The following is a 25,211-nucleotide window of genomic DNA, read 5'->3' as shown; positions in this document are numbered from 1 at the left end:
TTTTTGGACACTTAATTTTGAGTCACTATTTTTTGCTCGTTCCACCCTTTATATAGTGCATCTTTCCAACCATTGCGCAGTCGGAAAAAATCGACACAAAAGGAGCAAAATTCATTATCTCTGATCAGCGCTGATTTAAACTTTGCAAATATAATCATTCTTATGGGAAAAAGTCTCAGGAATCCAGTGGAAATAGTTTCGTCCTGTGCAGAATAGGGCAAGTTGGGATTTTTGGAGCATTTTACTCAAATTCCTTTAAATTTTGTATAAATGACTTTAAAAAAAACCTCACTGTGGTTAATATACGTTCTGAAATAGAGTTACTTTTGTAGAAGAACATCTGGAGAATCCATTAAAAATGGTTTCATACATCACAAGTCTATGCATTTTAGTCAATTTAACCCCTATTACCTACTTGAAGGAAAACACCTTAGGTATCAAAAAAATTACGTTTTAGATTACATCGAAAGGTAAGCTGATGTATGGAGCCATTTGTTTCCAAATTCTCCCCTATTTATGAAATTAATCAGTAGTGTTATACGGTTATACTATACCCTCGTGTACTGTTTTACTGTAAAAATGACTGAGGAATCGAATGGTGATGGTTTCATCTTGAGAAAATTTCAGTACATTACCCACTTTTACTGAAGAAAACAAGTAACATAGAAATACCTAATCTTACATGTGACGGAATCCATCTTTGACATAAAGGATTAGACGTAAACAAACATGTCATGTAAAATTAAGTGCTCCGAGACTGAAAAGCTTAAAAGTATTTACATAAATGTTTCTAGGTGTATACTTTTATACGAATTAAGGCCTGTTATTTTGATCGCACAGGCACTTTCCCGCTATAAAAATGTGTGAGGAATTTAATGATGATTGTCTCATTTTGTGCTGACATCAGCTTATTACCTTTTTTTCCCGATTATCCCATTTAATTTAATAAATCAAGTAGTATTCGAATTCACGCATGTAATATTGAATACTAATTTATTATATCATTGTTAATCATGTTTAAAACATCAAAAAATGCTTGTCTCGTTGCCCGATTCTCCCCTTTTATTGATGAAAAAAAATCATACGGTTATACGTCACACTCATATTGGACCCTCAAGCACTGTCCTACTGCATAGATCTAATGGTGATAATGCCATCTTAAGTGAACCTCACATACCGTAGAAATATCATTCAATAGCTTTATGTATCACATAAAATTAATTATTTCATAAGTTGCACACTCTGTGTTTCGTGTGTAAAGAAACAAACAACAATCAGTCAACTTTCAAAATATCAGCTACTTTCCAATTCAGTTCCGTTTCAACTGATCCTAGTAGGTAATTCCTTACAGAGTATCCCTAGTAGCACGCTTGCCACAAATCAATTGTAGAAACTTATATACGACTTATTTCAGTCATAAACAAATTGCTGTGACTTATTGCGATGAAAGTGTGCTACTCGGGATGTTCCTTATTGCTTATCTTTTTATCTATATCCCTCCAAACGATCAGTTATATGAATTAGTAAATAGAAAATACAAAGATATTGGATTTGATGAAAAATAATGAAAAATATTAACCTTGCTGACCAAATCGATTCTGTTTACGATGCGTGCAACGTGAAATCATATATTCATGCCTTACTCAAGGTTAAGACCTGACAATTTATCTTTTTTTTTATAGTGACAGGGTTAGGATGTAGAAAGTTGATATAAAACTCGATTTCTTTCCATATAAATTTTCTTAAATCATAAAATCAAAGTACTTGTTTAGGGCTTTCTACACCAAACTTATAATTAGTAACATCTCTAATACTTATTCTTCATCGTGGCTGTCACTATCACTATCACACATCAGAATCGTCATCATTGTTACAAGGTTCGCATTGAGGATTCATGAAATATTCTCTCATTTTGACTGAATGTTTCGTCAGAAGATCTTCTTCGTTTAGAACTGTGTGCCATAACCAATGTTCCGATCTTTAGGTCTGAATGAGTCAATGCAGACTTCATCAAATCTGACAAATTGACCTCTAGAGAAGATTTGCGAGCAAGATGGCGACAAACATATCTATAATTTTTGTGGCAAGATTCAAGCTTAATGCCAAGATCCAATCATCCACAAAACTCAAGGCAAAGGATTTAAAATAACCGAAATTATTTAGTTTATAATGCATAGATTAGTAACCAACCAATAACCAATCTTCCCAACTTATTCACGTATTCTGCTAAATGTTTGTATTTATCAACACATGGAGGTTGATTTCTTATAAACGGAAACTCTGTGCATACCAGCTCTTCTAAGATGTTGTACAACTCTGCTAACTTGTCCTTGTTCAAAAATTGGTTTGACAAGGGCAAACACCTTATCAAACGCAGGTTTCTCATCATATCAGCATCCACATTAAGAACTTCTGCAAACTTTTCTGGCTCAGAAAGTAGCCTTCTGGCCATGTTTCCATTATTGGAACTTCCACTACCTCCAATTTTCTACTTGATTTATTAAATTAAACGGGATAATCGGGAAAAATGGGTAATAAGCTTATGTCAGCATAAAATGAGACCATCACCATTAAATTCCTCAAACATTTTTACAGATGGAAGAAAGTGCCCGAACGATGAAAATAACAGCAAAATAAGCACAGTTTGGAATCCATTATTTATCATAAGTGACGTAGCTACATATTTACTTAGATCCAAGATTAGTAGCGATAGCGGTTAAGTAATCTGGCAATGAAAACTTAGCATAGTTTTGAACTATATTTTGAAATCAATCGCTTCTAGGAATAAAAAAATCACACATTTGTTGTAATATATTCTTACACACATATTGCAATTGTCAAAGAAGAAAAGGTTTTCCTCAAAGAAAAGCTCATGAAATGAAGAATGGTGAATTCTGTGATTTTTCATTCAATAAAAAAACATAACTGCTGCTTCCAGGATTTCCTGTCATACTTTTCGATACAACGATTCTGTTTTTGTTGTCATCAGAATGAAAACTAGCGGAACCGTCTGCTGATGTGAGGCAGCGATACTTCCATGAACAGTGACGAGTTGCTGAAACAAACAAGGAACTGTGGCAAACGTACCATCTGTAACGCAATACTTTGCCTGTCTTGAGTTCCAAAAACTAAGGCTCTTTCATTATTGACACCGAAGTCAGCAATCAATAGACGGTCCCCATTATCATCCTTCTGGAATTCATCGGGTAGATTATGCCTAACGTCCATGATGCCTAACGTCCTTTATGCCCAAACGTCCATTATGCCTATCGTACATTATGCCTAACATCCGTATGCCTAACGTCCGTATGCCTAACGACCGTATGCCTAACGTCGTGTACCCCAGTAAAACATACTTTGGCGAAACATGTATGTAAACAAACTTTGATAGAGTCATGGGGGCTCAGAGGTTTTGGCGGGAATCAACGAGCAAAACAGTTTCAAACTTAAGAAAATGTTCAAGCAGTTTTCCATTGGCTTGCAAAATGAAATCGAGCGACTCCGCAGTAGCCAGGAATGATCGTTTAGTTCAAAAGCTACAAAACAAGATCGATAAGAACGCATAATATGAATATTTATATTCATTCTTCCAAACACGAACGAAGCGCTCCTAGCGAACCCATTTTATCTGCCTTCATCCGTATGCCGATGTGAACTCAATGACGTTTCAACGTGTTTGGCCGGAATTGGGAGTCAAGAAGCAGTATTAGATTTTTAACAATATCTCGACAATGTGAGCCTCTTTCTTTATCAAATATTTCGGTACGAATGGAAAGGCAAATAAATAAATTTAGAAGTTTTCTTCGATAAAAACATTCTATTTTTGTTCAAACCCGTTCGAAAAGAAATAGGTAAAGGGCGGGTTGCGATACTAGGCACGGAATTTAGTTCTTAACCCTAGGTCAATGCATTTTTTTTATATGAACGGTGGCTAGAAGAATTGAAGGTACTAGTTTATTTCAAATCCAATGAAAAAAATGATCAAAACAACTTACATAAAAAAAACATAACTAAATACTTCGACAGTGAGAATGTAAAAGGGCGTAAACGCGATGATCGATTCTCTTCATCGATTTTCTCTTTGCATTGCTACAAATTGTTTGCTAAACGAAACAATTTTCTATAATTTGTTCTATTCAGAGTTGTAACAGGTTGTATTGGCTATCAAAAGCAACAGCAAACGCACCGAGAAATGATAATCCAAGCGTAACAACTCGCAAAAGAGAAAATCGACGAAGAGAATCAATCATTGCAATTAGGCCCTTATGAACGCTCACTGTTGAATTGTGCTTAAAGTTCAATCTTGCTTTGCTTTTGTTTCTCTAAACAGACCATACTAAAATAACGCTCATCTAATTAAGATATGTAAAAACATGCAATCTACACGCTTTTGCTTTTCGTCAAAACTAAGAAAGCAATAGATATTTATCTCCCCCGTCCTTGCACATTCATAATTTATACGCTTTCGCTTTTTATGTACATACAACATACCAACCATTTTCGGTTACCTTCCATCTTAATAGTGCAAGCTTTGTTCGTGGTCTCCAATGAGCCTTAGTTGTAGTGTTGCATTTTTGTAAAGCTGTACATATCTCATACATGTGTCATAAAATCATCATAAATTCAGGTTTTCGAAAAATCAAAGCTTCAACGAAGATAAATTTCGAAATCCTAAACTCCAGTCGCCATTGAAAATATCAGTTTCCATTCAACGATTTTCTCTCTATTCCCAACTCCCCAATTGAAAACCCCCTCTCCGCACAGGTTGTCGTCAATGCATTGGTACAGGCTATACCGTCCATCTTCAACGTGTTATTGGTTTGTTTGATCTTTTGGTTGATTTTCGCCATTATGGGTGTGCAGCTGTTTGCTGGCAAGTACTTTAAGGTGAGTTCGCTTCCATCTCTCCCTCGCTAGCACAAACATTGACACCCGTATCCCATATCCCTTCGCAGTGCGTCGACAAGAACAAGACGACGCTGTCGCACGAGATCATTCCGGATGTGAACGCGTGCATAGCGGAGAACTACACGTGGGAAAACTCGCCGATGAACTTCGACCACGTGGGGAAAGCGTACCTGTGTCTGTTCCAGGTGGCAACGTTCAAGGGCTGGATCCAGATCATGAACGATGCGATCGACTCGCGGGAGGTAGGTCCCGGTTCTACGTCCGGATGGATGATATTTTGAATCTCAATCCCGTTCCTTTCGTTGCAAACAGGTGGGCAAACAGCCGATTCGTGAGACCAACATCTACATGTACCTATACTTTGTGTTCTTCATCATCTTCGGATCGTTCTTCACCCTCAATCTGTTCATCGGTGTCATCATCGATAACTTCAACGAGCAGAAGAAGAAAGCCGGTGGATCGCTGGAGATGTTCATGACGGAGGATCAGAAAAAGTACTACAACGCGATGAAAAAGATGGGCTCCAAGAAGCCGCTGAAAGCTATTCCACGTCCTAGGGTAAGATTCGGCCTCGCCATTCTTCATTGTTGCCACTAGATGCGGTTAACCATTTGCTTTCATTTCCAGTGGAGACCACAAGCAATAGTATTCGAAATAGTTACCAATAAGAAGTTCGACATGATCATTATGTTGTTCATCGGGTTCAACATGGTGACGATGACGCTCGATCACTACAAACAGGCGGACACGTTCAGTGCGGTGCTCGACTATCTGAATATGATCTTTATCTGCATCTTCAGTAGCGAGTGTCTGATGAAGATATTCGCGCTGCGGTACCACTACTTCATCGAACCGTGGAATCTGTTCGATTTCGTCGTCGTCATCCTGTCCATTTTAGGTGAGTTTGTGGGCCAATCCATACGATCTGGTTGGTTGCGGAGTTTGTCATATAGTAGCGCTGTGATTAGGTCGAATTAGGTGACCTGAGGCCTTTAATCGAAATTTAAATTTCTGTCAAACTGCATAAGTATTATTCAATTTTGGGAGTCTACTCATTTTGCTAAATAAAATTTCCTGAGCTATTCAGGTTTTTCCAAGATACAAACTAAACATTTCCAGGCATTTAAAAAAATAAAACGTTATAAACTATGATATTTTTGGTAATACAAGAACTCAAGTGCCCCAACCCTTTTTTAACTTATTGTGCATGCGACTAAAAGCTGATGCGACGTTTTCGCTGGTAACACTTGAATTTACTATGTCAGTGGAGAAAAGTTAATGTTTAACATTTGTAAAACAAATGTATAGACATATACTTTAAATTATTAGAAAAATCAAGAAATTTTTTCATTGGTGTGAGGATGATTCTTTTTATGAATGTAAATTTGTACAATGGTACACAAAATGAATAATCATAACTTAAATTAATGATAATGAAATTATTACTGAATTTTGAACACATACATTTTTAGAAGAAATACTGAATATTACTTTATTTATTTATGACTAAACATCAACAGGCGTCATTGACCCCAATGATGTAACCTAAACTAAACACGAAAAGTACTAAAACTAAACATCAATAAGTCAACAGTCATCTCTTAAAAAAGGAACATTGCTAGACAAACTAAACTAATCTAGAAAAAAACAAACGTCAGGTTAATGTAAAATAGTGAGGAGACCCTATTGAAGAGTCTCTGTAAACCACTGATTGCGCTGAACATGCTATAATTAGTTCGCTGTATGGGCAGACGCAGCATTGAATTATTCCGTAGGGCTCTGGGTTGAACATTGATGTCAATTTGCTCAAGGAGAACATGGTAATCGGTTGTGTCCTTGCAAAATATTTGCAATTAGCAATGCCCTTGCTGTATATCTTCCGACCGACAGGGGCTCCAGATGGATCAATTGCAAACGACTTTCGTAGCTAAGCAACCGGAAGGGATCCATCCACGGCAGTTTACATAGCGCATATCTCAGGAACCGTCGCTGAACAGACTCAACTCTTTCGACACCGTTGTTGTAGTGAGAAGACCAGACAACCGAGCAGTATTCTAATATGGAGCGAGACAAGAAGCAGTACAACGATTTAAGGCAGTAGGTATAACCCTAGAATTCTGGAAGCTTTTTCGACGGCATACGAAACGTGCTGCTAGAAAGACGTGCTAGAATCACACCTAGGTCCTTTATTTGGCTGACGCGCTCAATGTCAGTGCCTAACAAAACATACTTGAACATAATAGCCTCTTTCTTGCGCGGAAAAAAGATAACCGAGCATTTGGACGGGTTAACCTCCATACGATTAAGAATACACCAATCAGCAAGAGCATTAAGCTGACGTTGAAGGAAGCAACAGTCTTCAATTGAGTGAATTCGAAGGAAGAGTTTAAGGTCATGTGCTTAAGATAATCGTGGTCCCTCAATTACCAGATTCACATCGCTCAAGTAAATCAGGAAAATCAGCGGTCCCAGGTAACTATCCTGGGGTATGCCGGATGTGGCAACGAACATACGGGACTGGTGATCACCAATGACCATAGAAAGATAGCGATCGGTGAGGTACGACTGAAAACCATTGCAAAAGGCAGTCGTGGATACCGAGCCTGTCCAGTTTTACGATTGATATGCGGTGATTCAATTTATCGAAGGCAGCAGATATGTCAGTATAAATGGCATCCGTCTGAGCAAGATCCGACATACTGTTAGAGATGTAGGGAGTAACCCAAGTAACCAAAAGTTCCGCATTCAACGATTAAAATCACTTCCAAAAGTTCAAATAAAGTTCCGACAGAAATTTCAAGTTCCATAAAGTTCAAATAAAGTTCCGACAGAACTTTCAAGCCACATGAAGCAATCCGCTCAAGTCTTTATTAGTAACAAAATGTAATGTACGTGAATATTAAATGATCGGGCCATTGATCATATAATCATAATCATAATTCTTATATGTATGCAGTGCATCAACATTCTATCCAAACATAAAAAAAAATTAAAAAGTAATTTCCTGGATTCGAACCCGTGTGTATTCGACATGCGATCTACGAACGCTAACCACTGCGCCACAAATGTGTTGGAATACCATGCGGACAAACACCAATTTAAAATTCATCAAGGTGTTGTGTTTCGTATTCAAGTCAGTCAGCTGGCACTGAAAACTCCAACAGTAGGCGGGACATCAGCTCACTTTATTATATCTCAGATGACGCAGCCGTTCGTGCTGGGGCTCTCACGCAAAAGGACTGAGTTTAATAATTCAAACAGCTCCAATTCTACTATTAATGCTGATAAATCAATACACATTAATACCTGCCTTTAGAAATAACTTTCATTAAAGTGCGAACTAAACATAGAATTGGTGAAGAGTACAAAAACCCTTTTTAATTTATTTTCTAAACGTTCCGTTCAAGTTCCGCCAGAAGCTGCTTAGAATGCTCTTCAACTCTTCAAGCGATATAACGACTTAAAAATGAGGCTGCTTAGAATTCTATAGACCACCACAAACCAAGCTGCTTAAGCCACAAATAGCCTTTTGTCAGAACTTTTGGTTACTTGGGAAGGCACACCATCTTGTCAACCCAGTCTTACGGTACTTACTTGTCATAGCAACATTTTGTGTGGACAGGTTGAAATAGAGGAGTGTAAAATCTTGAATGAACTGGTAATATGTCAAATCAACAGACATATAATTCTAGGAGTCGATAATTTGTAAAACTAAGTCCGATTTATCGAAAATTTTACAAAGTCTTAGAGGCAAAATTTTTTAAAAAAATATTGTTTTGAAAATTTGTCCAGGCTTCATTTCGATTTTAATGAAATAATTTAATAATAGGTATATAAATAATATCAATAATTAAATAATAATTTAAATACGTATATGTCATGAATACCAAAATTAAATTAAACTGAAAATTTCTTCAAGTTTGATTTCATTAGGTCCATGGTTTCTAAAAAAAAATAGTGTAAGTTTCAAATCTATATTTCCGCAATCATGTTCCAGAAAATTAAAAAAAAAACTCATTTCGAGCCCAAGGATCAGCCATTCCATAGCAAAACAATATAGTGGTTTTTAGAATTTCGAAAAAAAAATAATAGTTTTGTTGTTTATAGCAAAATATTAGACCCTTTTTTTTGTCATTAGAGTGACCATTTCCATGTTAGGGTGGTCCAAAAATCGTTTTTTTTTCAGAAATATATTTTTTAATTCATAATATCTTTTGAACCACTTGGCCGATTTCAAAGATCGAAATATCAAATGAAAGGTAATCAAAAATACTTTTTAGAAAAAAATATAATGGTATTAAAAATGGGGAAACAGTAACTAGGAAAGTAAAGATGGTTGTGTTGGTGTGCTTCAGTATATTCCTAATCGCCCTTTTTGCAATATAAAGCTGATATACGGCTGATAAAAAGTATGGAAGCCCTATATTAACCTTATATTGCACAAAGGGCGATTATCGGGCTGGGTGGTTACTTTGGTTCTATTCTTAAAAAAATACTTGATAAAGGTATTTAAAAATTCCTTTTCAGTCTCAACAAAATCAAAATACTGTTATTTTATTTTTTGTCCTGAGAGACGGGAAAACCATTCACAACACACATCAATTGCCAGTCGAACCATATAAAACATTTAAATATTCCCAGATAATTCCAGGTTTTTACAGGTAAAATAAAATTCCTTGAAGATTCCCGGTTTTCCAGTTTTTTTTTTGACGTAGGACTACGTCTGTGATTTCTATAAGGAGGTACACTTTGTGAAAACCGAAAATGGAACATGTAACAATAGTATGTAAGATTTTGAACGTTAATAACTCAGCTTCCCCTGGACCAATTTGAATAATTTTATCAGTAATCGATCAGAAATATTTCTACGCATCTGTTGAATTTAAGACATTATCAATTTTCAAAATATCACTATTGAAAATTGCACGAATGTGTATCTGTTACTATGATAATTAAAATTATCACCTGCGAAAAGCGATTTCCCTAACACAGATTTCAAAGTTGAATTCCATCCGGTCTCACCAAACGTAGTTTATTCAATCACCGCGTAGTGAGTGGTGGTATTCTCCAGTACACAACGAAAGGCTGCCTGCAAGCAGCGAGCTGCAGCCCACATGAGCATCCATAGTAGGGGGAAGAAGCCGCACCGCTATTGATCGGAATCAGTAGCTCTTCGTTATTCGCTGTGGACCATCTATGTCAAGCGCGTCATACTAAAGAGTACAAACAGAGAGAACCCCGCTCAAATTCCTATTCCTACACTAAACACAAGCTCCGGCTGCAGTTAACAAATAAGATTTATTATATAAGATCACGTAGTCCTACGTCGCCATTGCGTACAACCCCATAGGGCTGTCCCTTGTAGTTTTTTTTTAGGGTTCCTCTAATTGCTACGAAATTCGGTTGACTTCTACAAAGTTCTCAGAACTTCTATGAAGTTTGCTGCGCTCCTACAAAGTTCCCTGAATTTAAACAAACTTTCCTGAATTTCTACAAACATTAAAACCCAATGCAAATAAGCCACTAAATTAAATAAGCGATAAAAAAATACGTCAAGGTTTGTCTATGTTTTAAGTATCTTTAACTATCAATGTTTCTCAAAAACAAAAGAAGCGCTCCGACGGAATCCATTATTTCCATCATTCATTCCATGCATCAGTTTGTAAATAATTATATGAAATCATGAACGCTTTAAAATTTAAGTTTTGCTGCAATATCAGAAGTTCTGAAACAAGATACGATTGAAGTACAGGTTTTAATTTGTAGTTTGCTTGAAATATATTGTATAAGTAGGCTAAAAAGCCCTCCCTGTTTTATGCAGGCTTGATGGAGCCTCGCTCGTGAGTTTGAAATGAGCCGAGTGCAGCATTTTTCTGATGAGTAGAATGCCTACTGCCAAATCATTCCACTGAGCTTCAGAGCTTGTGAGCGAAGGGGGATAAAATGAGAGTGAGGTTTGCTGCCATTCATGTTCATGTTTTCTATCACACGCTCTTACTCTCACCCTGGGTGAACTCTGAACTTCTCGCACCTCACGTCAAATCATCCTCTCGCTGAAGTTCACTCTCTCTCTCTCGAGGAGTTTGTGTTTACTTCTTCCATATTCCGGCTTCCACTCACTCGAGGTAAGGGCTGGCTAAACTCGCAGGACAAGAGTGTTGTAAAACCTCCAGTGAGTTTGAGGAGTTCCAGCAAGCCTGGTTCTATGAAGTTCTACGAGGTTCCTCGAATTGCTACGTAATTCGCTTGACTTCTACAAAGTCCTCAAAATTCCTATTGCTGCACTTCTACAGTTCTAAAGTTCCCAGAACTTTTCAGAATTCCGTTGATTTTCTGATTCTGATTCCTGAACTAAAGAAGAAAGAAGCGCCCTGAAACTACAAGAAGCACTTTTATGAAGTTTCTTAAAATAAATCCAAGTTCCTATAACTTCAACGAAGTTTTCAAAACTTGTATAATGTTCCTAGTTTTACATAATTTTCCGAATTTAAAAAAAGCACCCCAAATATCATCAAAATTCTCTGAAGCTCTTCTAAGCATTCTGAATTTATATTAAATTTGCAGAATTTTTGATGTCCACTGAATATATAAAAAGTCCCTGAAATTTTAACATTCGAAAGAAGTTAATGAATAGATCCTGAACGTCAACGAAATTTCCTGAATTTCTGCGAATTTCGTTAAATTTATTTATAAATTCTTCAAAAAATTTTGAAGAAGTTCTACAAAGTTCTCCGAACTTATACAAAACTTGCTGAAGTTCAACAAAATTCTCTGAAGTGTTATAAAGTTTGCTGAGCTTGTAAAAAGTTAGCTGAATTTCTATAAAATTTGTTGCACTTCAAGTTTCCAAAGTTTTTGAAAGTTCTATGATGTTTCTTGAAGATCTATGAAGTTTCCTTGTACAACGTTCCTTTTACTATCAAGAAGTTCTCCGAGCTTCTACGAAGTTCTCATAAATAAAATGATGTTCCAAACTTTTACGAATTGCTCATGACTTATAAGAAAGTCTAAGGGATTCCCTTGAAATTTTCTTTGTAGCAGTTCAGAAATTATATGCAAAACAATCCTCACAAAAATCATGGAATTTATTCAAAGATTAACTATGATTTTTTTTAATGATTGTTCTTCTGGGAGATTCTTGCCAACTCTGGAAACTGTTAGGGTTAACTACCCCATTTCCGGCCTATTAAGCACAACCCGCACTTAGTCTTTCTAATCTAGCGCAGTTTAGCACCAAACGGAATGTTATTATTACTGATGACTTCCAAATGTATTCACCTTTCCGTACGTGCCGTAAGTTTTTATAAAGAGAAACTAATCGTTGAAATATTGTCAAGAGTCTAACACTGCTTCTTAACGCCAAACTCGGCCTACGGATTCTAAACTCAGCCAAACGCATTGAAACGCCATTGAAACGCCAATGAATTCACTTCGGCCTATCGGATGAAGATAAAACATGATTCGGTCGGAGCGCTTCTTTTGTTTTTGAGAATAATGGGTGCAAACCTTCATACCACGCATTCTAATTGACTTCGTTTGGTAGCTTGTTAACTAAAGTATAGTACCAAACGCATAATTGACTAGTTAACTCTGAAATCATGGATTTATTTGAAGTTTTCCGCTCGATAGGCCCAAAATGGGCGATTAGGCCGAAGTAGTTCTCTACCCTACTAACTTCCCTCAGGGGTTCTACTCTTCTCTAAACATTCTCTCGAAGTTTCATCCAATCGGTTCCAAACAAACGGTAATCAACTCTTCACTCTGTGCCGAAACACAGCATGGCCACTGTTTGGCACGTTAGGGCACACGTTGACAAGTAGAACACAAAAAATATAATGTAAAATGGCATCACTGTCGAGTGTTGGTGTTTTGCCAATCGTCGCTAAGGATGTATACTTTGTTTACTCCAATGTAACGCCCAATAAGTTCGAGGTTTGTGGCATGCCACTTTTCGAAAAACTGTAAGTACTTTCTGCACCATGAATCCTTTCAATCTAACAAAACTCAGTCCATCGAATCTGATTCGCTGCGAAAACCCCTGTGGCTTGTGGTTTTGTCCAGAAAAGGTGCTATTACAAGTTCTTCCACGCCATAGTTGATCGATAGGTTCTTTTCGATACGGCAGGCAAAGCGGCGTTAAAAAAGGATTACCTCCAACGAGGGTTGGTCAAACACCTAGAAGATCTGGTTGTCCAATACGACGAAAAACTTAATTTTGCACGTTGCAGTTTGCCTGTTGGTGTAAACAGGTTGGATCATGGAATAAACAAATCGGTAGACATTGAACGACAGCTAGGCACGTTCACTGTACGTATCGCTGAAGTGACGAAACTCTTCTAAACAGTGACTAAATTGTGCCGGCTGCAGAAGAATGTTTGAAGAAGTCTGTTTTCAACGGTTTTCGAGTAGACTTCCAGAAATAGTGTCTGTAAATAGATTCGAAGCCCTTGAAAATAATGCTTTTAGTTGCAGTGAATTTCTTATAGGTGGAGATTCCTGACACAGGTGCAAAGCACGTACAACAAAGCCATAACCGAAAATCAAATTTTGGAACGAAGGATAGGGCAGGATATTCTATGAGAGTCGAACTACATTTACAAGTTTGCTATGTAGAATGACTGATAAATGTACATCAGCCTAACGTACTTCAGCTTAATGACCCAGCAGCGAATAATCAATGAAGGCAAAAAGGTTATCATAGGGGTTTTCAGCCAGGTTCTAATACCGGTTTTGCCGAGGATCTTCCGGTATGGAATTTTTCTCGTTTCCCCTGAGTTTTTACTCATAAATATATTCTTGCTTGCTCATTCAGGCCTATTACTAAACGTGCAACACTCTTTGTCACTAGTGAGGTGACAAAAGTCATGTTGTTTGACGTGACTCTCCCAGGCCTATTCTACGAGCATGTGTGAATCTCCGTCACTAGTGAGGTGACTTTCCATTTTATTTGCACGAAGAGTCACCTCACTAGTTCAACTTGTTCTTCGCTGCAGAGTGATCGGTGTGCTCAGACGTTCCCGCTTGATGACCCTAAGCAATTTATTGTTTAGTAAGATCCTCGCAAGAGCCTATGAGTGTGCAGATGAACTGCAACTTCATCTTATAGCGGGGATGACTCTGAGTCCGCACTAGGTACTCGACGCGTCGATTACATGACCGTCATTCATCTTTCCGTCCGTTCGAGTTCATTGTTTATTTTAGTTGAAGAGGATTTCAAAGGATGCTGGTGGCATTTTCTTCCTCCATCGATCAGGCTACGACTTTGTTACTGAATTTAAGTGCAAGCAATCAGTTATTCAATTAGACATCGAGTCAGAATCTTGCGGAACGGTCGAGTTAGCTTGAATACCGTATAGGTTTGATAATTTGCAGTTTCTCTTCCAAACTCCCGTTCTGAAAATAAAAATTCAATCACAATCACAAATGTCATTATTACTCCAGGATTGCCAACCTCATGGAATATTGACACCTTGATTGGCACACTTTGGCCTACTTCGGCACGTTCAGCACAGCTAAATCACTCGGCACAGAATGAGGTTGAATACCCCTTGGCTCCAAAAGTACTATCACTTATCCTGGGTATTGATCTCCCGGATTATCTGGAAATTCTCTTGAATTTCTTGTAAACCTCTTCAGAAAAGTTTACAACAGCATCCACTTGAAATCAAGTCAGTTTTACAAAACCCCTTCCGCTCAGGCTGCGCCTCTGACTTTGATAATAAAAAAAGAAAACTACCAACTATTTGACAAACTCAGTAGGTCTTCCAATACGAACGTCCGAAACTTCCAACATTCCAACAGCTTATTCATCAATCAATTTCCCCCCTCTTCACCCACACCCGCAGGTCTCGTTCTTAGCGATCTCATTGAGAAGTACTTCGTCTCGCCCACACTGCTTCGAGTCGTCCGTGTGGCCAAGGTCGGTCGAGTCCTGCGTTTGGTCAAAGGTGCCAAGGGTATCCGAACACTGCTGTTCGCCCTGGCCATGTCCCTGCCGGCGCTGTTCAACATCTGTCTGCTGCTGTTTTTAGTCATGTTCATCTTTGCCATCTTCGGCATGTCGTTCTTCATGCACGTCAAGGACAAGAGCGGGCTGGACGATGTCTACAACTTCAAGACGTTCGGCCAGAGTATGATCCTGCTGTTTCAGGTGAGTTGGGTTAGGTTTAGTGGAAAGATTGATTCTATAGATTGGCTTGTTTACGCACAGATGTCTACGTCGGCCGGTTGGGATAGCGTGTTGGACGGTATCATCAACGAGGACGACTGCCTACCGCCGGACAACGACAAGGGCTATCCAGGAAACTGTGGCTCGGCGACGATCGGCATCACGTATCTGCTAGCATATCTTGTTATTAGTTTTTTGATCGTTATCAACATGTACATTGCTGTCATTCTCGAAAATTACTCGCAAGCCACGGAGGACGTGCAGGAGGGTCTAACGGATGACGACTACGACATGTACTACGAGATCTGGCAGCAGTTCGATCCGGACGGTACCCAGTACATCCGGCACGATCAGTTATCGGACTTTTTGGACGTGCTGGAACCGCCGCTGCAGATCCACAAGCCGAACAAGTACAAGATCATCTCGATGGACATACCGATCTGTCGGGGCGATATGATGTTCTGCGTAGACATTCTGGATGCGCTGACGAAGGATTTCTTCGCCCGGAAAGGTAATCCGATCGAAGAAACAGCCGAACTGGGCGAAGTCCAGCAAAGGCCGGATGAGGTGGGATATGAACCGGTATCTTCGACGCTGTGGCGCCAGCGCGAAGAGTACTGTGCCCGGCTGATACAGCACGCGTGGCGGAGGCACAAAGAGCGCAAATTAGAAGGAGGTGGCGGCGGTGACGACACCGACGCCGATGCCTGTGATAATGATGACGGTGGTGGTGATGATGATGGTAGTGCCGGTGGTGGAGCAACTAGTCCAGGAATAGGTAGTGGTAGTATCGTCGGTAGCGGCGGCGGTGGTGGAGGAGGAACAACGCCCGGCTCTGGCGGTGGAGGCGGAAGCGGTTCTCAGGCTAACTTAGGTATAGTAGTGGAGCACAATCTATCACCCAAGGAATCGCCAGATGGCAATAATGATCCTCAAGGCCGTCAAACGGCCGTCCTAGTAGAAAGTGATGGATTTGTAACTAAAAACGGTCACCGTGTCGTGATACACTCACGATCGCCGAGTATAACTTCACGATCGGCGGATGTCTGAGCCAGGCCTCGCCCCCCTCTCTCTGATTCAGATTCAGAAGCACGACAGAAATAATATTTAAGGGAAACATAAGAGTACTCTAAAAAACAAAACCGACAAAACATTTAAAAAACTATTCAATAATGAAAGGGAAAGCCAACTGCCATATAATAAATTTAATTATTTAAAAAATAACAAAACTTTAATCGCATAGGGACAAAATCCAGTGAACAAAACAACACACGAACACTCTCATTTGTAGACGAAATCAGCAAAACGAGGATCAAGTTCTGAACATCAACAACAACAACAACAACAACAGCAATCTCATTGAAAAGCGCGAAAAGAAGAACAACAACAAACTCAACTGGAAGAACGAGAATCACCGGATCGAACAACATCGAGTGAATCCGGAGGGAAGAAGAAGAACACGAAGAAACGCGATTTATTCTCCACTTCAGTTGCCGGGATCGTTAACCTTTCCGTTTTCCCTCTATCTCTATCACTCTATCCCAAACTTAAATCCACTTTAAGCACACACACACACACGAACAAACAAACCCCAATGTGCTCGTTTCAGTCTCGTATGGCCTCTCACCAACACTACTACCCACATCTGTTGAGTCAAATTTTAAGTTACCCGAACCGACGACGTGAACTAAAAAAAAAACTATACGAATTACACACACACACAAACACAAAAACACACACAAATGGTGCTGGGACCTTACGATCGGAGAAAACAAAAAATATAAACATTAATTAAGCAGTGTGAAACGGACAATATTACAAATAAAATGAAAACAAATGGTAGTGAAAGTGAACGAACAATAAACAAAGGACAAACAGAACAAAACCCAAAAGCAAAGCTGAGTGACAAACACGAAACTAGTGAACAAAGCAAACAAGTGAAAAGTGATGAACTGTGTAGTGAAGGCAGAACAAATGAAAATAAAAACATGTGTGTGATAAAAAATAGCGAATATTAAAACGAAACAAAAAACCAGAAGCAAACATGGAAAATCCAATATCAATAGACTCTCTTTTCTACGAGTGTGAACAATGTAAGCAAACGTGTAAAACGAAGAAGAAAACATCAGATTTCAACAAACCCGACGACGAGGAACAATATATTGTACATTTCAACCTTTCGGCCATTCAGGTATTCCCTTCGGTTACGAGACGCGTTATACTTTCCAAACTTGGTTTTATGGTTTCCTGACCAACAACAACAACAACAACAACAAAAACAACTAGTACTACTACTGCAACTATATAGCAATCACCACCACCACCACCAAGAATAATAACAACAACAACAACGGAGAACGGAGGCTAGCAGGAGAAACCATTACAGGAGTAAAGAAACCAAAGAACATTTAACATTCATCAAATTTCATCTGTCCAACGAACGTGTTTTTTCGAACACGACCAAAAGAAGAAGGAATGAAAAGCGGAGTAAAAATATGCGTTCAAAAAATTCTCGAATAAAAAAACAATCAAAGACAGAGAAAAAAACGGTTGAGTTGTAACAAAAGCGAATAGAGAGAACGAGCTGGGAAGCGAAACGTACACATACAAACACACATGTGAATAAAGTGAGATTACTAAAGAAGTAAATATATTATATTGGCTAAAGCAAGAACATACCGAGTCATCATGTGCATTTTTATTTTTTATTTTTCTATAAAGCAAATAAAAATGTAAAAAAAAAAATCACAAAAAAAATCAAACTTTCAAAAAACGGCATCGCTGCGATAATGTTAAGGCTTTTTATATAACTAATAAGAGAAAAATAAAAATCGCACAGGTTTTGTTCTACTATTGTAAAAAAAAACAACAACAACAAAAGAGGATTTATAAAAACAAAAAAGCGAAAACAACAAAAAGCTAAAAGAAAAATCATTATTAATATGTTTCTGCGTGCAATAAAAAAGAGAAAGTATTGTAATTATTATATAATACATTACTAATTTGTAAATCAAACGCGAGGGGTTGGGGCGAGCCTTTAATTAATAATAAAAAAAAAACAACACTAGTCAAGCTTTTCAAATATTATCATTAATGAATAACATAATAAATTAAATTAAAAATAGCAAACTAATTGTAAGTAAGTTAAGTAACAAATTTTTTGAACATTATCCCACGAAATGATGTTCGGTAAATCAAAACAAAGAAAAAGAAACAAAAACAAGTAAGCAAATAAACGCGATCTATTTTTTTTTTAAGCAAACACAGTAACACTGAAGCAAAACACATAACTCTCTCACGTACACACAAAGACACACACACACATACACTAGAAAGATAATCATTTTTCTTTCCTATCGTTACGAACATTTCCATCAAATTTAAAGAGAAACTTTTCCGTGCGCGTTTTTAACCCCGGGAGTCGAACGATTGCAACATAGACACATACACACACACACACACACATTCAAATTAGCGTCATATGCAACTATTCGGCTGTGTTCGTGCCATCGCGCCATCGTCGTCGTTTTACCTCTTCGCTTCGGGCATTGCCGCCATCAATGTTGTTGTTCCTTTTTCGCCTGCGCGCGCGTTCACTCACTCTCACACAGACACACACACACACACTCATGCACACATCATCCACCACCATCAGAGCGCGAGCATGCCCGAATAGTTGCCTCCGATCAGAAACGGAAACGATGCGCTCGCACGACTCCCCATCCGAATGCTTCTTTGTTAGTAATGACAGCCAGAAAAAAAATAAAACAAAAGCAAACCAAAAAAGAAAAGAGAAAAATGCGAAACAAAAGCAACCAAAAAAGAAGACAACCTTACATTTTTAGCTATATACATAAATTGTAAAAAACAAAACAAACAAAAAAAACAGAAAAGAAAAGAAGCTAAACAATAATTTAAATTTAAAGCTAATGGGCGTTTGTCAGTGGAGACACAAACGACCAACCAGAAGAGAAGCGCACGTAATTACACGATTCAAAGTAGCAAGAAGAAGAAGAGAGGAACGGGAGAGTAGCATGAGAGTATTTTTTTTACAAACAAAAAAGTTTATCTAATGAAGCCGGAGCAAATGGCGGAATAATGACAAAAAACAAAACTATTTTTAATTGGTATATTTTTTATCGATTATTGAGCAAACACACAGACACACATACATATTTAGTGAGAAAACAAAAAACGGTCGTGTGACACACAGACACACACAACACACACACATACTGTCAGACAGCAACTAGAAGAGGAAATAAATTCACAAAAAATATGATGTAGAAAAAGAAGACGAAGAAAGCAAACGCAAAACCGCAAATTGTAAATTACTTTTCACCACTTAGTTATAGCATTCGAAATGAAAGAGAGAGAGACAACAAACAAGCGATGAACAAAATGAGATGAGAGTAGCATTTGAGAATACATTGAAATAGTAGGAAAACAATGAGAGAGCGAGAGAATGGCAAATCGCACCTAAGGTTACATTTTTGTCATCCAAAAAAGAAAAAAATAGTAGCCGAGCAAGTTCAGTTCAATCTTGTAAAATGTGCTTAAGCAGAAGAACCATTGTAGAGGAGCACACGCGAACGTGACATGGAAACTGGAATAATAACGGAAACAGAAACAGAACCATACCAAAGATTTAACTATAAAGAGCGACTAGTTAGATAACAAACATAAAAATACCAAGCCGGATAGACCGAGAACGAATAGAACGTGAGATAGTGGAAACAAAAGAAAAGAGCGATAGAAGGAAGCATACAGACACACACACACCAACAGACATACATTTACACATTTTTATGCATCGTCGATAAGAAATTGTTTCTTGCCGCACTCTCTTGAAAGCGAACGGATCGATCGGAAGGGAACATAAAAAAAAAGAGAGACAAATACCAACGCAAAGGTAGAGAACAAAACGGAAATTTTGAGAACCTCGCTTGAAGCCAACGAAGCAATCCCCACGCCAACAATCTTCTCGTCGTTGTTGTCGTCGTCGTCGACGTCGTCGTCGTCGACGTCGTCGTCGCCACCATGCCGCATTAGGAACACACACACTCACACTCACACAAACTGAACCGCCGCGCAGCAGACGCCACTCATTCGTCCGTCTTTTTTGCACATACTTACACATACATACATACGAGAAAGAAAAAAAAAATATTATAACGCTAGTACTCACACCGACGCATGCTTATTAATTAACGTAAATGAGTGACGAGATCCCCGCGCGGGCACTCACGCTCCCAAAAGAAGCAAACACACAAGTAATGCGCGAATATACATTTATACTTAAAGAGGAAGAGTGTAAAAATCTTAACCAAAACAAATGTAATGACAAACAAATGCTTATAAAGTAAAAACAAAAAATATTAAAGTTAAAGTAAACAAACAAACAAAAAAAAAATGACGGGAGCGCCGATCCCCTTTGTCCACAAAGAAACAACAATTTCAGTGCCTTTTTTCAAGAGTGTATGAAGGAAAACAAACAGTTTAAGAAAAATTTAAGCAAAAAAAAAGATTACATAGGATGCAGTAAATTTAATTTGCGAGTGTATAATTGTAACAAGTTAAAAGGGTAACGCGTTACGCAAATCGAAACAGATGTGTCGCGCGCATAACACAAAACGAGCCACCCAAGAGATCCCCGAAAACGAGCAAAAGTAGCCGTGAGTTCCGCGACGCGCCCACACACACACACACAAACACCCCCTCCACTCACGCGCTAGCTAGTTTCTCTTAGTTTTAGCTTTAGCTTAGTAGTGAGCCAAAATCCAAAAACTTATCGTCTCTAGATGTTTTTCGCTCGACAAAAAAGAAATTCCCTTATTGTTGTTTGCTTCGCCAACGCCAACAACGTTTACCATTTGCTTATTACGGAGCACGGAACGCTAGAGGAAAAGCAAAATCAAACCAAAACGAACCATTAGAGCGGGCTAGAGAGCTAACTAACAAATTAATCGCAATCAATGAGAAGATATTTAATATAATGCTTTATAATGAAACACAAAACAAAAACAGGAGAGTTATAATAAGCGGAACAATGTTAGCAACACAGCGTTGAAACGTTGAACAAGCTATTTAAATCAATCGAAAGGCTTCAAGCGGGGTTCGGATGCGTTTTGCAGGAAGGAAGGAAAGAAGGAAGGAAGGAACGAAGGAAGGAAGGAAGTGCAACGCCGAGTGATGCGAGTGTTCGCGGTGAGTGCCACCACAGTTTGGGCGATTGGCGCTGGTTCGAGGATTCCATCAACGCGCGTTCCAACGTTCGCGAGAGTGAGAGCAGCGAACAAATTCTCTCTCGTGAGAGAAGTGTTTGGCTCACTTGAGCTACTTTTTCCATTCGGAATATTGGAAAGGAGCTAGATTACATTTTGTGCTTGTTTTGACTGGCTCAGGGCGAAAAGTTTTTGACTGTTTGAGAAAACACCGCACCGAGGCGCTTAACACATAAGTGACACAGGAAGAAGAAGCGTTAGTTTGTTGACGAAAATGAACTATGAGCATTTCGTATGGCAAGTTTTGCTGTAAGAAATGATCCTTTTGTTTATTCGCGAATTTCACAAAAAATACTCTTGCGTAAGAAATCAATTTGGAAAGGCATTTGTGACCAGTACACACTTTCCGGTCGTATGAAACAGGTGCAAATCGGTCCAAATTCGTCCGTTTCTTTTTTCTTCTAGGCATTTGTTATGGCAAAATAGTGAACTCTAGAGTAACATGTCCAAAACGTAAACAAACCAGAAAATTCATTTAAATTTTTCCGCCACTATTCAATTCATATTTAAGGGAATTGATGGCTAATGGATCGATGGAATAGTAACTGTATCTCAGTATACAACATCCAAAATATGCGAAAAGCTTTCAAAAATATATGAAAATCGATAACAATTTAATTTTATAAATTAATAATCCTTGTTGTGAATCTTTCAATGGATAGGCCCTTTTTGTTAAGCCGTTGTGCTTGTCAGAAGAAATGGTACGCCCTTTGCTCAGCCTTTTTGCAACGTCAAATAAATTCAAAACAAATCATCGGCCCTGTCTCAAGCAGTAGGGGCCTAGCTTTGGTTTGAAAATTTTCAATCATCGGTCCTTCTACGTCACTAGGCTTATCAATGAAATTAAATAAATGAATGGTTGGCCGTTTTAGCGTGAATGAATCGAAAAATTTCGGTGATCGGCCGTTGCTAAAATCGAGTTATTTTTAATGATTTTTCTCGATTATGCGGAGCTTTCCTACACGATTAGTAGCTATCAAGCGGTGCTAAAGAATGGTATCAAAGCCCGATTAGGCATTTGTGACCATCATACTCCTTCCGACGGTATGAAACAGGTTCAAACCTGTCCAAATCCGCCGGTAAATTTGTTTGTTATGGCACTGTTTATGGGAAAAATAGTGATCTTTCAACCGCCTGGGGCGTCTCCTGGATCTGGTTTTCTGTGGTTCTGATAGCAATATTGTAGATAACGAGCATTGCTGACAATTGATTTGTATCATCCTCCGCTTCTATTCTCCTTGCCAACTCAATCAGATTGTGATGTCCGTGTGGAATCTCTTGATGCTGGTCAACAACTGCTCGACTTCTCAAAATTCGATTTCGTCATGCTCAACGAGTTCCTGTTAAACTGTGATTGGACCAGTACTGGCCCACCGATAACACTCCAAGACGAAAACCTCCTGTATCTCCTGTTTGGAGTTCTCCTCTCCTGCGGCTTTTGAAAGGCGATAAAAATTCCTGCCAGCGTAAACTTCGTCGGCATCGAACCTCTGAAACGAAACGCAACTTCACCGCGCTTGCAATGCTTATCGTAAGCTTAATTCGACCCTATACAAGTCGGATGTCTTACGTCCAATATACGTAGAATTACCAAGAGCTTCTGGAACTTTGTGAACTCCAAGCGTATTTCTTGGCGATTCGGAGTCTACTTCTATGCTCGATTCTTGTGATCTCTTTGCCCGCCACTACAGGTCTGTTTTTTTTCGGATTCAGTCGCCAATACAGATGAAGTGGAAAGAGCTGCTTGCAGTGTTCCTGAGGGTTTCATCGATCTGCGTACATTCGTGGCTAGCTCTATGGATGTCATCAAGGCTGTTAGTTGAGGAAATCGGTTTCACCGGGTCCTGATGGTGTATCTGCAATCATTTTTTTGCCGCTGTGTTGCTGATTTAGCTGCTTGCATCGTTACCGCTTCGTTGGACCAAGGAGTTCTTCCCGAAATATGGAGACATTCCTTTATGCTCCCTGTTTAAATATAAGAAGAGCTAACCACCGTGGTATAACAAGTCTTTCTGCAGTTTCAAAATTATTCGAGATCATTGTGAACGAAGGCTATCTTCTTTCGTGTCAAAAGCTACATCTCAGCAATGCAACACGGATTTATGCTAGGACGATCAGTTTCATCAAATATCAAGACCTTCATCCGCAAACCTAAACCACAATCGGGTAGAGGAGAATTTCCCCTACCTTTTCATTATGTTGGTTTGCCTTTGCGGACTTCGGTTCGCGAGAAAATGGCCTTACAAGGTTTGTTTACAAAATGGAGTTAAGGCCATTTCAATTGTTGTTCTTGATATATTGGAGTTCACCTCAACTTGTATAAATCACTTGCAAAACAGGGCTCAAGTACATACCGTATACTGATCTGATCGATTGCATCGATCATGGTACTCTTCTTTGGAAAATGTCTCATCTGGGAGTTTCGGATGGTTTGGTTGATTGGCTGAAATCATACCTTCCCAATAGATGTCTCCATGTCAAGCTGAATTCGTCACCTTTTGTTGCAACCTCCGGTGTTCCCCAAGGCAGCCATTTAGGACCATTGCTGTTCACAATCTTCTTCAACGATGTGACGCTCATCCTGCAGAGTGGTCGGCGTGATCTCAAACTATACAAGGACGCCGAAGATTGCCCTCAGCTCCAGGAAATGTTGGGCCAATTTGTTGACTGGTGCCACTTTAAAAAGCTCTCTCTCTCAGCATATCAAAATGTGTAGACATGACATTTCATCGCACAAGGACGCCAATCGTATTCGATTACTCAATTGATGGATTTGTACTCGAAAGAGTAGAACAAGTAAGCGACCTAGGTGTAATGTTGGACTCTAAGGTTACGTTTGACTTGCATCGTTCAATGGTAGTCACTAGGGCAAATCGTCAGCTTTGGCTCATATTAAGAATCTCAAGAGATTTTTCGGATTCGTCCTGCGCCCGATTCTTGAGACTGCATCTGTTGTTTAGATTCCTTGACAACTTTCCTGGAGCATTAGAATAGAACGTATTCCAAAAACATTCATTTGTCGAGCATTGAGGCAACTTCCTTGAAGAGATCCACTAAACTTACCTCCTGGTATTTGGACGCTTCGATGCGATTTTTGTTTTAGGACTTCATACAACATACTTTACTTACTTACTTATCCTGGTCCGACATCCCTCAGGATTGCACCTGCATCACAATGTTACGCCAATTCACTCGATCCGTGGCTGCTTGTCTCCAATTTCTTGACCGTCCCACACTTCCAAGATTCTGCTGCACTTGGTCTAACCACCTTGCTCGCTGTGCTCCTCTTCGTCTTGTACCGGCCGGATTCAAGGCAATTTTTTGCGGGATTGTTGTCCGGCATTCTTAAAACGTGTTCCGCCCATCGTACCCGTCCAGTTTTCGCAACTTTCTGGATACAGGGTTTGCCATAGAGTTGCGCCAGCTCGTGGTTCATCCTTCGCCTCCATACACCGTTCTCGCATACCCCGCCAAAGATGGTCCTAAGCACTCGTCGTTCGAAAATACCCAGTGCTTGCAGGTCCTCCTCGAGAATCGTCCACGTCTCGTGCCCGTAGAGAACTACCGGTCTTATCAGCGTCTTGTACACGGTACATTTAGTACGGAGTTGAAGTTTACCCGACCTCAGGGTCTTGTGGAGTCCGTAGTAAGCACGACTTCCGGCAATAATACGCCGACGAATTTCTCTGCTGCAGTTGTTATCCGACGAACTCATCCCCGTCGATTGTCACGGTTCTGCCTCCAGCTAACAGATACTTTGTCTTCGATGTATTCACCTTTAATCCAACCTTCTCTGCTTCACGTTTCAGCCTCTGGTGTACTGCTGCGCCACGGCCTGAAACGACAATTTC

The 25,211-nt window shown here is 39.2% G+C and overlaps 1 protein-coding gene across 50 annotated transcripts in view; it reads left to right on the top strand.

Moving 5' to 3' along the window:
• The window catches only part of para (paralytic), a 382,611-nt gene extending 360,804 nt beyond the window's left edge, over positions 1-21,807 (top strand). For all 50 annotated transcript variants that reach the window (XM_065226528.1, XM_065226876.1, XM_065226868.1 and 47 more), the window contains 6 exons: positions 4,765-4,887; positions 4,956-5,150; positions 5,221-5,466; positions 5,536-5,806; positions 14,754-15,058; positions 15,119-21,807. In XM_065226528.1, the coding sequence (XP_065082600.1) occupies positions 4,765-4,887; positions 4,956-5,150; positions 5,221-5,466; positions 5,536-5,806; positions 14,754-15,058; positions 15,119-16,126 (2,148 nt within the window). In that variant the 3' untranslated portion in view covers positions 16,127-21,807. The remainder of the gene's footprint in view (positions 1-4,764; positions 4,888-4,955; positions 5,151-5,220; positions 5,467-5,535; positions 5,807-14,753; positions 15,059-15,118) is intronic.
• Positions 21,808-25,211: the final 3,404 nt, after the last annotated feature.

Source organism: Ochlerotatus camptorhynchus, unplaced genomic scaffold (genome assembly GCF_037179485.1).
Source record: "Ochlerotatus camptorhynchus isolate MF236.1 unplaced genomic scaffold, CSIRO-AGI_Acam_v1.1 ptg000022l, whole genome shotgun sequence".
NCBI classification, from domain to species: Eukaryota; Metazoa; Arthropoda; class Insecta; order Diptera; family Culicidae; genus Ochlerotatus; species Ochlerotatus camptorhynchus.
This window is presented reverse-complemented; position numbering and strand designations above follow the sequence as displayed.